At 38.8% G+C, this 14,082-nt stretch overlaps 2 protein-coding genes across 3 annotated transcripts; one reads left to right on the forward strand and one right to left on the reverse strand.

Annotated features, from left to right (window-relative positions):
- The first annotated feature begins 33 nt into the window (after positions 1-33).
- Positions 34-3,225, forward strand: cideb (cell death inducing DFFA like effector b). Its single transcript, XM_038730353.1, has 5 exons — positions 34-191; positions 846-960; positions 1,650-1,808; positions 2,022-2,212; positions 2,418-3,225. The coding sequence occupies exons 1-5, from the start codon at positions 166-168 to the stop codon at positions 2,557-2,559; spliced, it is 633 nt and encodes a 210-aa protein (XP_038586281.1). The 5' UTR covers positions 34-165; the 3' UTR covers positions 2,560-3,225.
- homezb (homeobox and leucine zipper encoding b) lies at positions 2,683-6,945 on the reverse strand. Of its 2 annotated transcripts, none has more exons than XM_038730350.1 (2): positions 6,472-6,945; positions 2,683-5,002 (listed from the first exon to the last, which is right to left on the reverse strand). In XM_038730350.1, the coding sequence occupies exons 1-2, from the start codon at positions 6,547-6,549 to the stop codon at positions 3,632-3,634; spliced, it is 1,449 nt and encodes a 482-aa protein (XP_038586278.1). In that variant the 5' UTR covers positions 6,550-6,945; the 3' UTR covers positions 2,683-3,631. The 2 variants fall into 2 exon arrangements, with proteins under 2 accessions (XP_038586278.1, XP_038586279.1); XM_038730351.1 differs by lacking the exon at positions 6,472-6,945 and adding an exon at positions 6,231-6,384.
- Positions 6,946-14,082: the final 7,137 nt, after the last annotated feature.

Here is a 14,082-nt window from a genome sequence, read left to right on the forward strand (position 1 = left end):
TTGCCCCGTGATGTTCTGTATCTAAGTTATCACCATGTTCGAGGCAAAGTCCAGCTGCTGGGTCAAACACAAGCAGTACTGACATTTCATTACAATTTGTGACACCTAAACACATTACAAAAAACTAAGGCTGTTTGCAAAAGAGACAACGAGAGATTGGCAAGCATGGATACCACCTCTTCATTTATCAAGTAAGTGAAGAATCAGTTTTGGCCTGTTGACATTGTATTAATTTGCTTTATGATCCATTTGCTTGATAAACAACCCAAACAACACGTTTGGCTGTTGAAGCCTATGAATTAATGTAAGTAAGTAATTAATTCAATGATATAGCATGTAATGTAAAGCTATGTTATATTATGACATTTATCAAGCCTGTGATAATGGGCAGGGGCAACAATTTCAGCGAGTTTTGACAAAACTAACTAAAATATTTGATTATTTTAAGTCAATATTACAACTGAACTGGATGACATAATCTGATTTAATCAGGTAATAAAGGTGACAAAAGGAGTATTAATGTGTAAAACACCACTAGAGGATCCACTAGACAAGGGCTGGGGGAAAGGGGACCTTGTCATCAGGCCTATTTCACAGAAGACATTTTGACATGTCACTCTGGGAAATGTAAATAATAAAATTAATGATTTCCATTTAGCTGCTTCAGTTTCAGGGTCCTTGTGTTGTGCATGATGGGTCACATTCACACTCTCAGGGCGTAATGAAACATTTAAATAGTTAATTGTTACTGTTATCAGTCCTGTGCTTTCTCCAAATGTCTGCTGTGAGGATCTCAGACGATCCAACACATAACTGAATTACCTTTCTGTCCGGTCTTTCCTCAGATCTGTAACCAAGAGAGTGTGGTCTCCACCACAGCGTCCTTTCAGAGTGTGTTGTCACAACAGAGAGACCAGGAAGGGCATCACAGCCGGGACCCTAGAGGAACTGAAAGAGAGGGTGAGAGTGGCTGTGAATGATAAATAATAATGGAAAGAAATGAAAGAAAAGGTTCTGATCAGGGTAAAGCTGCTTGAAGTGTATATTATATAATAAATACTGTAATATTATTTGATAAACTTGAATAGGTAAAATGTAAAAAGACAAATTTATGATAAAACAACCCACTCATAAGTGGCCAATTTGAAATAAAAAAGGATAAAGGTTCAAATATTAAAAAAAGAAAAAATATTTCACATGTAATACTCATTAAAGATGGAAACATAAGCAATTTTTGTCAGAATGAAGCATAAAATTAAATTACTTAAAGCTGGGTAATGTTTAAAATATCAATAGTTCAACAAGTGAATTAAAATAAAAGTTATTTCGTCCTAAATCCTCATAAAGGACATTTCATTATCTCAAAAACATGGCATCATCAAAGCCTTATTATAATGTGCTGCCAGTTTAAGTCCTCAGTGCACTCTGAGAAAGCTAGAAGCATGACAGGGATGGAGGAATTAAACCTCCTAAGTCAAGTTAATATGTCAGACATCCTGCTTTGGTTTCTAATGGGTTGACTTTACTTTACACATTAACATATTGTTCTCTTCTCTCACATACAGCAAAGTAAAATTACAGTAAAGACAAGAGCTTATCTTTCTGATTGTATACATATTAATCCAGAGCAACTTCATTCTGTGCTGTAGGTATGTCAGGCCTTGCTGCTGTCCCTGTCTGCAGTGTCTCTGTTTCTGGTTTGTGAGGAGGACGGTACAGAGGTAGACTCCGATGAGTTCCTCATGACCCTGCCTGACAACACCATGCTCATGGCCCTGCAGCCTGGACAGACATGGAAACCTCAGTCGGTATGTTTGACCAAAGAAACCAAATGTTATTCATTATATAATTTTATATATACAGACAGAGAGAGAGACAGAGAGAGAGAGAGAGAGAGAGCCCTATAAGTGTTTGCTATACCTCACACAGGCTCGTTTAAAACTGATGTTTGGCTCCTGTGGGTTTTGGTATATGCATGATACACTATAATGACACTTAATGTGTTGTCTTTTATCCCCCAGGGTTCAGTTGTGTCCAGATCTCAAGACCACAACAAGCCCCGGACTGGGAGAGACATAGCTCGTGTCACCTTTGACCTTTACAGAACGAGCCCAAAGGACGTCTTTGGCTCCCTGAATGTGAAAGCAACATTTCAGGGCCTATACTCTGTGAGCGCCAATTTTCAGTGTCTGGGGCCCAAGAAAGTCCTCAGGTAAGCTTAAAGGAAGACGGTGATATATACATTCTGTCTCTGTGTCCTTTGTTCATCAGTCTAACCATAATTTTCTCCCTCAGAAGAATTTCAGTGCACAGCGCCAGTGATAAAACCATTTGACACTAAATGTGACTCGAGCCAGCTGTTACGCAGCGAGGAATCAATACAAAATCATACTGATGACACTTTATCTGGTTTTCAGAGAAGCCCTGCGCGTAGCCTCCTCCCTCCTATATGCTGCTGGACACCTGCTTATCACCTCCGCCTCCATGATCCGCCGCATTATTGAAGGCGCTGAGATCTGGCAGCCGCAGAGGACAGAGTACACAGCCAGCTGGAACTGACGGAGCCATGGGAGACCTCTTTAGTTGTGACAGAGTAACTAGCATCGCATTGATTAGCCATTGTACTGTATAATATAATAAAGTGCTGTTTACTGCCTTAAAATGGGGGGGGGAATAAACCACTTTTTTTTTTTTTTACATGAACATCTGTTAAGGTAGTATCTGTATACACTGTAACACTGATACTCTTATATGGAGTGCTTGTATGACTGTGTATCATGTTCTACCTAATATTTCGGCTTTACTTCAGGTTATATATAGAATGAAACAGACATATATACATGTATTCATTTATTGTTTTACTGTACAGCACTTTGTGTCCACTTGGATTGTAGGGTGCTCTATAAATAAATTTTGATTGAGTGATTGAAACAGACAAAAAAGAAACACCAATTTTTAAGGATTAAGTGTCAGAAACTGATGTAGCTGGATAACATGAGAATGAGTGTTATAGCTGTTAAACTATTTTATGTGCAATATATATTCCCCATAGTATCCTAAAATTGTACTATATTATTGTTAATTTGGTGTGGATTATGTCAGGTGACTTTCTGTCTTTCTACGCTCTGAGATTACAGATGATAAACTGCTGAAATCAAATGGTTATTAATGTGATCTGAAACACTGCTTTCTTTTTATAAAAAAATAAATATTACAGTAATGAGATTAAAGTTGTCATACATTTTGTAGTTTATTAATGCTTTGATGTAACTAATCATAAGAAGAGTCATGGTCCAACAACAAGCAATGAGTGTTTTTTTACAGCACAATTACATCGACGTGAAACTGCATCTAGCTTGCAAAAGGACATGTGCATTCATGTTATCAAACATGTCAAGTCATCACAATAACAGCATAACAAACAATGTGCTCCACATGAAACAAGAATGCGTCGTAACTGGGCAATCTTTTCTCAAACATCTGTGTAACATCTGTCTCAAAGTACAACATAAACAGCTTGATCCTACCAATAATGAACCAATTACAAGTCATAAAACAGCCTCTGATACATCTTTCTAACTTTTGAGAGACGGTTCATCGTTCCCCTCAGTGGGAGGCTGTGGCATCATTTCTAGTCTGGAGGCACTTGCACTATCTTCCATGTTGATTTTCTCCCGGCGTCACCCAGCTGTGCCTTTGCCAGCGTGTTCAGGCACTGCCGGTACCGGATGTTGGCCAGTGCCTGTTTGTGCTGCTCTTTGTTCATCCAGCGCGGCTTTCTTTTCTTGATGTGATAGCGCATGTCTCCGAACCACTGGACCAACATGTGGCGGGGGGCGCCAATCAGCATCGACAGGCGGTTGTATTCCTCCCTGTCTGGATACTGGCAGCGCAAGAAAGCCACCTTCATCATCGCCAACTGCGCCCGCGTCTTTGTGTTGCTGTAGATCGGAGAGCAACCGTCTGCAGCCACGGCCTCCTTTTCTGTTTCCCCCTCAGAGCCACTTTTCACAGGGGTCATTCGAGTGTCTGTGGTCCTGTTGTCAGCGAGTGGAGGCCCATTACAGGCTTGAGTTTGAGACAAGGGGGTGAGCAGAGGACTTGTATCCAGCGGCTCATCGGGCACCACGAAGCTCTTGTCGGCAGGCCACTCTTGGATGGACTGTAATCTGCTGTATGCTTTGGCCGTCATTTCCTTTCTGGTGGAAAGTGGTGTCTCCAGCTGCGTGGATGTGCCAGACTCCCTCTCATCTTCATCGCAACTTATTTCTACTTCTCCTGCTCCCCCCACGACACCCTCATCCCATCGCTTCACTCTCTTCTTTCTCATCTTGTATGTCGCTGTCACCAATTGGCGCTTTCTCTGAGCATTCCTTCTCTCTTCCTCTGCTTCTCTGTCCCTCTCTTTCTCCATCTGTTGCTCCTGCTTAATTTTTTTCTCCAATCGTTTAGTAGCCTTCACTTTTTCTCCCATCCTCCTTCCCTCATCTGCACTCTGTTCCTCTCTAACCCCCCCTGCCTTCTTCCCACCAGGCTCTTTTACCTCTCTTTTGCATTTCTCATTCTCTCCTGTGTCCTCTTTTACCTCCTCCTGCATCCTGTTTTGCACCTCGGCTGTTCTTTGAGCTGACTTGAACTTCCTCCAAACCTCACAGATGTCACTATAGTCCCAGCTGATGCCATAGCGGAGCCTCTGTACCATGAACCACACCTTCACCTGGTCCGGGTGTAGGGAGCAGCGCTGCGCCAGTGCAGCTGTCTGTTTCTGTGTCAAATACGGAAACCTGTCGAACGCCTTGTCCAGCTCTGCAGCACCATCCATCTGTAGGTTAATTTGGTTTGAGTGAACCCATATAAACCTCTGACTGTCAGAGACCACGGGCAGACACACTGCACTGTTGTGGTTCAGAATGAAAACCCCGTTCATTTCTGATAAAGTTGGAGTCTCTACACGAGCGCCAGGTATCTTTTGCCTTATCTCCCTCATCTGTGATGATGACTCCTGCAAAGGGCAGACACACAGAACGGGTTGGTACCCAAAGAAAATATGTATTTATGGTTACATATTATAAAAGAGTAAAATAAAATAGAAACACTGAAAGGTAATCATCTGAACACACTTTCATCTTTTACTCAGTAGTTGTGACAATACTGTAAGAAGATATACACTTGTCACCTGTTACAGATTTTAAAATACAGTTTATATAGTCGTAGATGTCCATTTAATATTTCTGGTTAAATCTGGCGATTGTTGGGGTAAATCAGTGAGGAGGATTGTTTTGATGTCAATCTGAAGACTTGAATTTTTCACTGGATAAGCTTAAAATAGTAATTTCTATGTCAACAGACCAACAACTGAAATTCCAGAAAATGTATACATGATGTAAAACAAAAACTTGTTTAATAGAGGTTGTTAATGTTTCATACTGAGAAGAAGTGAGATTTACAGGCATATCAACATGCTGCAGGAGTGGTTGAAGAACTCAGATCCTTTATTTACTGTAAGTGAAATTAGCAACTCCAGAAATACTACATTACAAGTAAATGTCCTGCATTGAACTGTTAAAATTGTACATATTATGTAATATGAGCAAAATATAATTCAGTTATCAAAAGATATTTTCACTTTCTAATGATTTAATGATAAGGTTGCAGCATTTCAAGGTTTGTAACATTGGAGTTAATTTTAACTGTTTAGCTTACTACATTTTAGTTTAATCTATATATCATCATATTTCGTGTGTAGATCACGTTTTTTAGCAAAGTTACCTTAGTTCTTAGATAGAACTGAAACTCACAAAGTAATAGCCTATAACGTTAGTGCAGAAAACCAAAGTACAGTAACTTTATAACCCTCTGAAATGCAGTGGACAAATAAATATAATAAAAATACTTTAACCCTAAACCTTAACGTTAGTTTAACTTAACAGTTTGGTTAATATCACTGTCCATTGCCACAGAAGAAGGGTTAACGTTAACTAAGTTAACTTAAATATTAACTGCCCCGTATTTACTAAATAATTGACTAACGTTAAACCACTCACGTGTTTAATTAGCGTGAAATTAATTTGGGTAAAAATACATAGAGTGCTAACATTAGCTAACTTCACTCAAGTTCGCGCTAAACTCACGTTTTGTCATTTTTTGCCGTTTGCCAATCGTTAATTAGTCTAACAATGCTAACCGAGTCTGCGGTAACATAACGGTCACAGTAACAAATCATTGATTACCGTCACTGATCGATAGTGCTGCGTCTAATAACAATATTTGTTAGCATTAGCGGAAACGTTAGCTAGCTAATAGCTTAGTGAGTTAACCGAAGTCCATTGCTCACAATGCACACACATGTCAGCTTTCTGTTACAGCAAACTTAGCTATTATTTTCTTAATTATTAATCTTTTCAGCGGGCAGTATCAAGAAGACACCACACACACCACTAACTTTACTGATGAAGGGGCTGGAGGTCCTACCTTCAAGAAATATGATGAATGGCAGGTGATTTTTCTGCTGATCTGGTTCACACATGCAGGTAGTTGATCCAGATGCATAAACACTCCTTAATGAGAAGTTTGTTTGGTTAACGTTAACTAACTTCAGTGATAATATCTTATCTCATGAAGTGTAGTCTCCCCGGCATTATTTATGACATGTTCAAAATAATACAAGTTGATGAACATATGGATTATTTAATAAAATGTCCCATCAGCTGACAGTTTATTAGGTACACTTAGCTGTAACTTCCCATACTACAGACATACAATAAATCCCACCCTTAATAAGGTTATGGTGATTAGAGAGATGGTGGATTGAGTGTATAGTTAGAAACACCCTAATACAATTTAAAAGCTCCAGGGCCCTCTCCGGTAGAAGGAGAAGGTGTTGAAGCAAAGGAAGAAGGGAAAGAAAGTTACAGCGATGATGAGGATGAGAGATGCATGGTGGAAGAAGAGAGAAGTCATAAAAAGGATGTTGACCCAGGTTTGTGGCCAGCAGATTTGACTGACAGCCAGGCTTTTTAAAAATCTTTCATTAATGTTAAGATCATTTTATCCCTTAATTTTACAATTAAAATTATTAAGACTGTAAAAGATTTTATTGAGGACGTTTTTATGGTGCCTTAAATCTTGAATTTGTGAACTGCACACAACTGGCCCCACCGGGTCAGTGGGTTTGAAACTTACTGGCCCAAAGACAGTTTTTACAGGCCCTCCCTCCAAAAGTTATTTATCAGTGTTACAACAAAACCAAAGACTTATAAGTTATGTTATACTGTTAACATATTTAATCTGTTAATAAATACATCCTGGATATAAAACAAACTAAAATAAAATGTAATCACAGTTAAAATTATAAAAAATAAAAAGGTAATAGTTAACAAAACAATTTACTTTTAAAACAAAACATACTAACAGACTCAAACATGACGTGCTCTCTCTCCTGTTGACAGCCATCTAATAAAAATGTACACAGAGCAGGGGACACAAGTTGCCTCGATCCTGACTGACAGGTCGGAATGGTAGTGACCTTTCAATCACAAGGTAGCTCCGCCCAAAAGCATATGCTGCATTATTGTCTTTTTTCCTCTAAATGGGACCATAATTTACTAAATGAACATCATGCTGGCTTGAAGAAGACTTGAAACTAGCGACTGAGACCATAAACTCATTAAGAAAGTGTTTACTGAGGTAATAAATCAGCTGAGAATTAGCAACATTTTACCATTATTTCTAATGGAACCGGGCTTCTTTTTGCAACCAGCTGTCTCGCCCCCTGCTGGCCGTTATTATGAATGCAGGTTAAAACTCCGTCTGCAAGGTTTCACTTTCAGACCCAGAGATTCCGCTTGATTGAGATTAGAGAAATAACATTTGACAACCACTCGTCGCGTAACTACAACTCTGGATTGGACAACGGTGCGCGCCATGAGCTGCAAAACAACTGCCGGATGTTGAGTTTCTAACTTTTTTTTAAATACTAATGTTTTTGCACTGGCCCAATCGGGCCTTAATTGAAGTGTTGTGAATGATTAAGTTTTAGGAGTTGTAACCACCAACTAATTTAGTTTAAACTGCAATTTTTCTACTTTTTTCTGCTTGCCAGTTTAAGGTGTTTGTCTCCACCTACTGGTGATGAACTGGTCATTGCTCAGAATCAGAATCAGAATCAGTTTTATTGCCAGGTGTGTGTGCACATACGAGGAATTTGACTCAGGATTGTACATTGCTCACGATGTGCTTACTTATACAATAATACAATAATAATATAATAATAATAAAATAAAATCAGACACAAACTACAGAATAGACAACACTAATATACACACTATGAACAAAACAATATAGACATTGACAAATAGTGCAGTGATCAGAGTGCAAAGGATGCAAGAATAAACTATTCTCATTATGTACATGTTGAAGGTGGATATGATATACAGGTACACATACATGCATACATGTACACAGTGTGATGGAGCGTAGTGCAAAGGATGCTGGAAAAAATAAATAAGACCTATGACCTCATGACCTGAGGTAGGTGTATTGGAATTTGTGTCTTTTGCATCGTTCATACACTGCGAATTCGCTGAATAATAAAGCCAGAAAATGTTTAAAATGTGGAATGTTTTTATTGACTTCCATTTCCATACCAATGTGGCAATAGAAATGAAACAACACAGATCAAGTTACAACAAGTCCTGATGTCTTTGACATACAAGGAACTTCTTGTTTGTTTTAACCCACATAAAACCAAAGTGCCACAGCAACTTATGGTTCCCCCTTCGACTGCCCGGCAACATTAAGGTGAAGACTTCTTTATGCTAAACTAAGCTAGGGTCTCCAGGGTGTAGCTTTAAACTATAAATTCTCATCTAACTTTCGGCAATAAAGTGAATAAGCAGATTTCCTAACATGTTGAACTATCCTTTTAATGACATTTAACTATTTAGTTGAGTTTGCATTTAGATCATCAGAATTCAGCAGCCTGAGATAAACTAAAATACGTTACCGGAATAAGGGTCTTCTTGCTACTGCTGGTCTACCTCCATTGGGATCTCAATCATAGTGCAGGAGTCAGACGATGCCACATTACTGCATGGTTCATTGCATGCATGGTATCTGCCTTTGGTAAGTTATTCATAAAATGATGAGCTTTAGTTAGTTTCTATGTGATCCAAGAAACATTTTCATAAGCAATGAATATTGTATAATAGCCCAATGTACATCTTTTTAAACAATCATTGCTCATCTTCAGTCAGGGCTTGGCAAAGACTTAATGAGCACTTTTTGTTCTGGTTTATTTCAGTACACCAGCGCATTAACATTCATTCAAATAATTACTGATTAATGTAACACTATTTTCGTGTACTGGAAGTTTGCATACTTTGTTTCACTGTTAACCGGTTGATTGGGTTAATAGTCAATTACACAACCATAGAAACGTGCTTATATCCTTTTCACTCTGTGACTTCTTATAAGTGTTAAAGAGTATGCACAAAATATGTTGTAAATATGCCACAGAAATTAAGTAATACAGTTCAGTTAATTTAATTATACCTAATTCAGTTTCATTCTTAAATCAGGTAACATGACATTGCCAAAGTGGTACATGAACTGGACACATACAAGTCAGTCAGACATAGTTATTTAAGATTATATTTTAATGTCATATTTAATTTGCACAGATAACTAGCAGGTAGACTCACCTGCAATAAAAATATAACTCCACTGTTAATTTCAAAGCTGCAGTTGATCATACATCGAGGAAGCATCCTTGTCAAAAATGAAAACACTTGAAGTTGGGACATGTGACAAACAACAAACAATACAAGCACATACAAACACAAATACAAGTTAACCCTCCTATTATCTTTGGGGTCAATGTTTAACATCTCTAAATAAATGACTGACATAATGTTTTGCATCATATTTAATGGCTTTTCCTAATTTAATGAGGACAGCTGGGTGAACATAAAATTAACATTATCATATGGTTTTAATGTCCTGTACAAATTTTATACGCATCAGTGTATAGATTTGTAAGTTTTCGTGTTGTAAGTGTTAATTGTAGTTTCCTGTGAAGTTTCAGACAGGAAACTGCTCTTCTCTCCTTGAGTCTTGTCTTGTGCCAACAAACCGGCAATCACTAGTTGCATAAAATAATTAAAAAAGAGCTCCCCCTCAACATTTACTACAATAAATATAATAAGATAATAAGAATATATACCCTCCCGCGACCTTGTATGCAGGATAAGCGGTTGACGATGGATGGATGGAATATATACCCATTGACACACACACACACACACACACACACACACACACACACACAAAGTAATTTTCTTAGACCTAAAGATGTACACATGTTCTTTAATCAGGTACGTTGTTGTAGTGTTTATTAGTATATCGTTAAGTGAGGTTATTCTAGCAGACGAATACATGCACACATACAAACATACAAGTCAGTCAGACATACTCTGTTACAGAGAGAGTGAAACATCCTTTTATTTCAGTAGAGCTGTTTTTTAAGCATATCATATCGTGCAGCATCAGTTTTTGCTTCTTTTCTCTAATTGTTACAACTTACCCCAGTAGTGGGATAGGTTGGTTGTAACAAAGGAACGCCATATTTGACATGAACTCACAAGGTCTGTTATGTTCTTGCAGTTATGGTCATGGTTGCCAGTTGATTTAGAAGGGACAGGAAGTGAGTTTTGGAAGTGAAACAGTCTCTGCACACATGACTTTACCAGCACATGGCTACATTTATTAGCTGCAATAGGGCTAGTCTGATAAAGTGAACATTCGTCCTCATGTTAACTGTTAAGACTGAGACTGTCTCTTCTTCTTTTTGTGAGTGCGTGAGTGCGTGTGTGCGCGCGCAGTGAAGTCTTCAACTGGGCAGTGGGCAAAGCACTGCGCTTGGCTGAAGAACACAATAACGGCAGGCTGTTCATCATGGTCTTCCTCCCCACTTCTTGGCTCACTAAGATTTCATAGTTTCATTTCAGTATTTACCTTCTTGCTCTCTGATCATGTGTGTTGGTTTTCAAGGGTGGAAACAGCCACATTCAGAACCTATATAGAGAATAAACTGATTTAGAGGTAAGAAAGTACATTTTTTGACCAAGACTGTATTTTGTTTAATAACTACTGCAGATAAAATTATATGACCTTTATTAGATTGAAATGTTTTTTCTAAAAGGCAACATGTGATGCCTTTCCCCGTGCCAATTTCAGACCACTAACGTTATGCTAGCTAAACAATGGCTTACAGGGGTGGGATGGGTTGTAACACTTCTTTAAAAAGTGTTAGGGCTAGATTAGGGTTCAAGTATGTTAGTTTAACTTAACATTTAGGCTGATATCACTTTCCATTGCCATGCTGCACAGGAGGAGGTTTAACTAAGTTAACTTAAACATAAACAGCCCCGTGTTTACTAAATAATTGACTAAATCGCTCTGGTGTTGAGTGTGAAGTTTGGGTAAAAATACATAGAGTGCTAACATTAGTTAACTTCAGTCAAGTTCACGCTAAACTCATGTTGTGTCATTTCTTGCCGTTCGCCAAACATTAATTAATCTAACACTGCTAACCAAGTCTGCAGTAACATAACTGTTAAAGTAACAAATCATTGATTACTGTCGCTGATCGATAGTGCTGCGTCAAATAAGACTATTTGTTAGCGGTAACGTTAGCTAATTTAGCTTTTAGCTAATAGCTTAGTGAGTTAACCGACGTTCACTGATCACAATGCACAAGACTGGTCAGCCTGCTGTTAAAGCAAAAATTAACTATTCTTTTCTTAATTATTAATCTTCTTCATGGGTAGTATCAAGGAGACACTGCAATAATCACTGACTATAAGCAATGAAGGGGCTGGAGGTCCTACCTTCAAGAATTATGATGAATGGCAGGTGATTTTTCTGCTGATCTGGCTCATCCATACATGCGAGCAGTGGATCCAGATAACGTTTCATAAACACTACTAAATGAGGAGTTTGTTTGGTAAAGTCAATTTAATGATTACATCTTCAAGAATGTAAGTTTACTGTAATTTCATTAAGTGTATTCTCTGTTTATCTATGACATGGGATGGGATGTTCAAAATAATACAAGATGATGAGAATATGTATTAATGAATAAAAGGTACCATGAGTTGCCATTTTGTTAGGTACACTTAGCTGTAACTTGTAACTGTATTGTTACCTTTAGTAGATTATTAATCTTTTATGACTGATAAGGCGAGGTAAGGTAGGGCTTTTTATGAGCAGCTTGTGTACACTGTAGACATGTCATTTTCCAGGTAATGATAGCCTACTGCTGGAAAGTAAAGCTCCAGACTCTGAGGGACCAGTGACAGGCAACCATAGGCCAACTTTTCAACAACTTAACTTAGCAATATTCATATTTGACTCCACCCCCTCAATGTGTGGTTAAGCAGAAGTTGAAACTGTGCAGTGCTGCTGTGGCAGAGCATTCAGACCAGAAAATGATAGATCAATGATAGTTTAACTACAAAATTCAGCAAACTCAGATTTCACATTGAGTTTTGTGACGAAATAGAGTCAACCAAGAGCAGCAAGGAGCATCTAAGGACTTTGTTCAACATTGAATAAGATGGAGACATATATGGACTGTGCTGTCACAACAGAGTATAATGAGGTATTAAATGCATCTCACCTTTAAAAAACTTCTGGGATTCAGAAAACTGAAGGGTCCAAACTAGACAAAAGGCAAAGGGTTTCCCTTCATGTGATCAACCCTCCTGGGTTTAAATATAGTGCTGTTGGTGCAAAGATCTCAATAATAATGATAACACATGCAGAACAAGTTTAAAGTAAAATTTTGTGGAGTAAGTGGAGCAAATCTGAAAATGCAAATGTGATTAAATGGAAATCAAGAAAATGTAGCCTAAATAATTATAGTGAGTGAATAAAACATTTTGTTGAGCTGATTTATGAGCTGATAAGTATCTAAATTTCATAGTTTGCTTTTCTTTTTTAATTTTTTTTTACAAGTCATGAGGTCTTTCATGTACAAAGAGTTTATATGTTGGCATGTTATAAATACATTCCCACTTCTATTGGTGTTGCTCATTTCTAACTTACTTTCTAACTTTCTAAACCTAACAAAAGTCTGAAGCCACATCTGTTTGACTCCACCCCATGAGGGTGTTGTGCAATGCTGCTGTGGCAGAGCATTCAGACCAGAGACTGACCGACCAACGACGGGTAAACAACTAAATTCAGCAAACTCAGATTTCATATAAAATCTAAGAGCAGCAAGGAGGATCCTAAGGACTTTGTTCAACACTGAATAATATTCAAAAATAATCTATTCTGGACTTCCTGCTTCTGAAAACATGTCTGACAATCTGCAAAAGGACCCACAAATGATCCTCTGCGACATGTGTACAGAGGAGGACAGGAAACCAGCACGGAAGACCTGCATGAAATGTGAGATCTCCATGTGCGTCCAGCACCTCCAGGCCCACCTGACCACTCCTGTGTTACTACAAACTCATCCTCTGACTGAACCCATGTCTTTATGTGGGACCACCAAATGCCCCCAACATGGCAAACTCGTGGAGTACTACTGCTTGGATGACTTGACCTGTGTGTGTGTTTCCTGCGCCATTGAAGACCAGCACCGCCTGCACAACATGAAGACCTTCTCCACAGCCCACAAAGAGCTCATGGAAAAGCTCAGTGCTGAGCAGCAGGCCTTACTGGTGAAAACTGAAGACGAGAATGTGAGTCTGGAAAAGTGGGAGAAGAGTGAAAGAGAGAAGCTGGGTCGCTCTAGTGTTCGTCTCATTGAGGCTGTGACTAACCTGCGTGACGTTGCCCTGGCCAGTGTCCAGAGTTCGGTCTCTGCCCGTATGGTGTCCATCAAAACCAGCAAGACCAGCATCCAAGCAGCACAGAACGAGAAGGACACCTTCAGATTCCTGCAGATGTATTCTCAGGTGCATCAGGATGTGGAGAAGGCCAAGGCCGTGGATCTGAGAAAAGGGTTGGAGCCCGGCAGTGATCGTGACAGACTGGTTCAGGAGATACGACAGAATGGTGAAAAGATGATGG

The sequence above is a fragment of the Micropterus salmoides genome, unplaced genomic scaffold (assembly GCF_014851395.1).
Source record: "Micropterus salmoides isolate LMB-PRFRI ecotype aquatic unplaced genomic scaffold, ASM1485139v1 Ms_hic_scaffold_2, whole genome shotgun sequence".
Classification (NCBI taxonomy): domain Eukaryota; kingdom Metazoa; phylum Chordata; class Actinopteri; order Centrarchiformes; family Centrarchidae; genus Micropterus; species Micropterus salmoides.

Excerpts from the sequence above, each read along its gene's own strand:
- cideb (XM_038730353.1), top strand. The coding sequence starts at position 166 with ATGGATACCACCTCTTCATTTATCAA. Across the intron at positions 192-845 it reads ACCACCTCTTCATTTATCAA|ATCTGTAACCAAGAGAGTGT; the intron begins GTAAGTGAAGAA and ends GTCTTTCCTCAG. Across the intron at positions 2,213-2,417 it reads GGGCCCAAGAAAGTCCTCAG|AGAAGCCCTGCGCGTAGCCT; the intron begins GTAAGCTTAAAG and ends TCTGGTTTTCAG.
- homezb (XM_038730350.1), bottom strand. The coding sequence starts at position 6,549 with ATGCATCTGGATCAACTACCTGCATGTGTGAACCAGATCAGCAGAAAA. Across the intron at positions 5,003-6,471 it reads ATTCATCATATTTCTTGAAG|GAGTCATCATCACAGATGAG; the intron begins GTAGGACCTCCA and ends TGCCCTTTGCAG.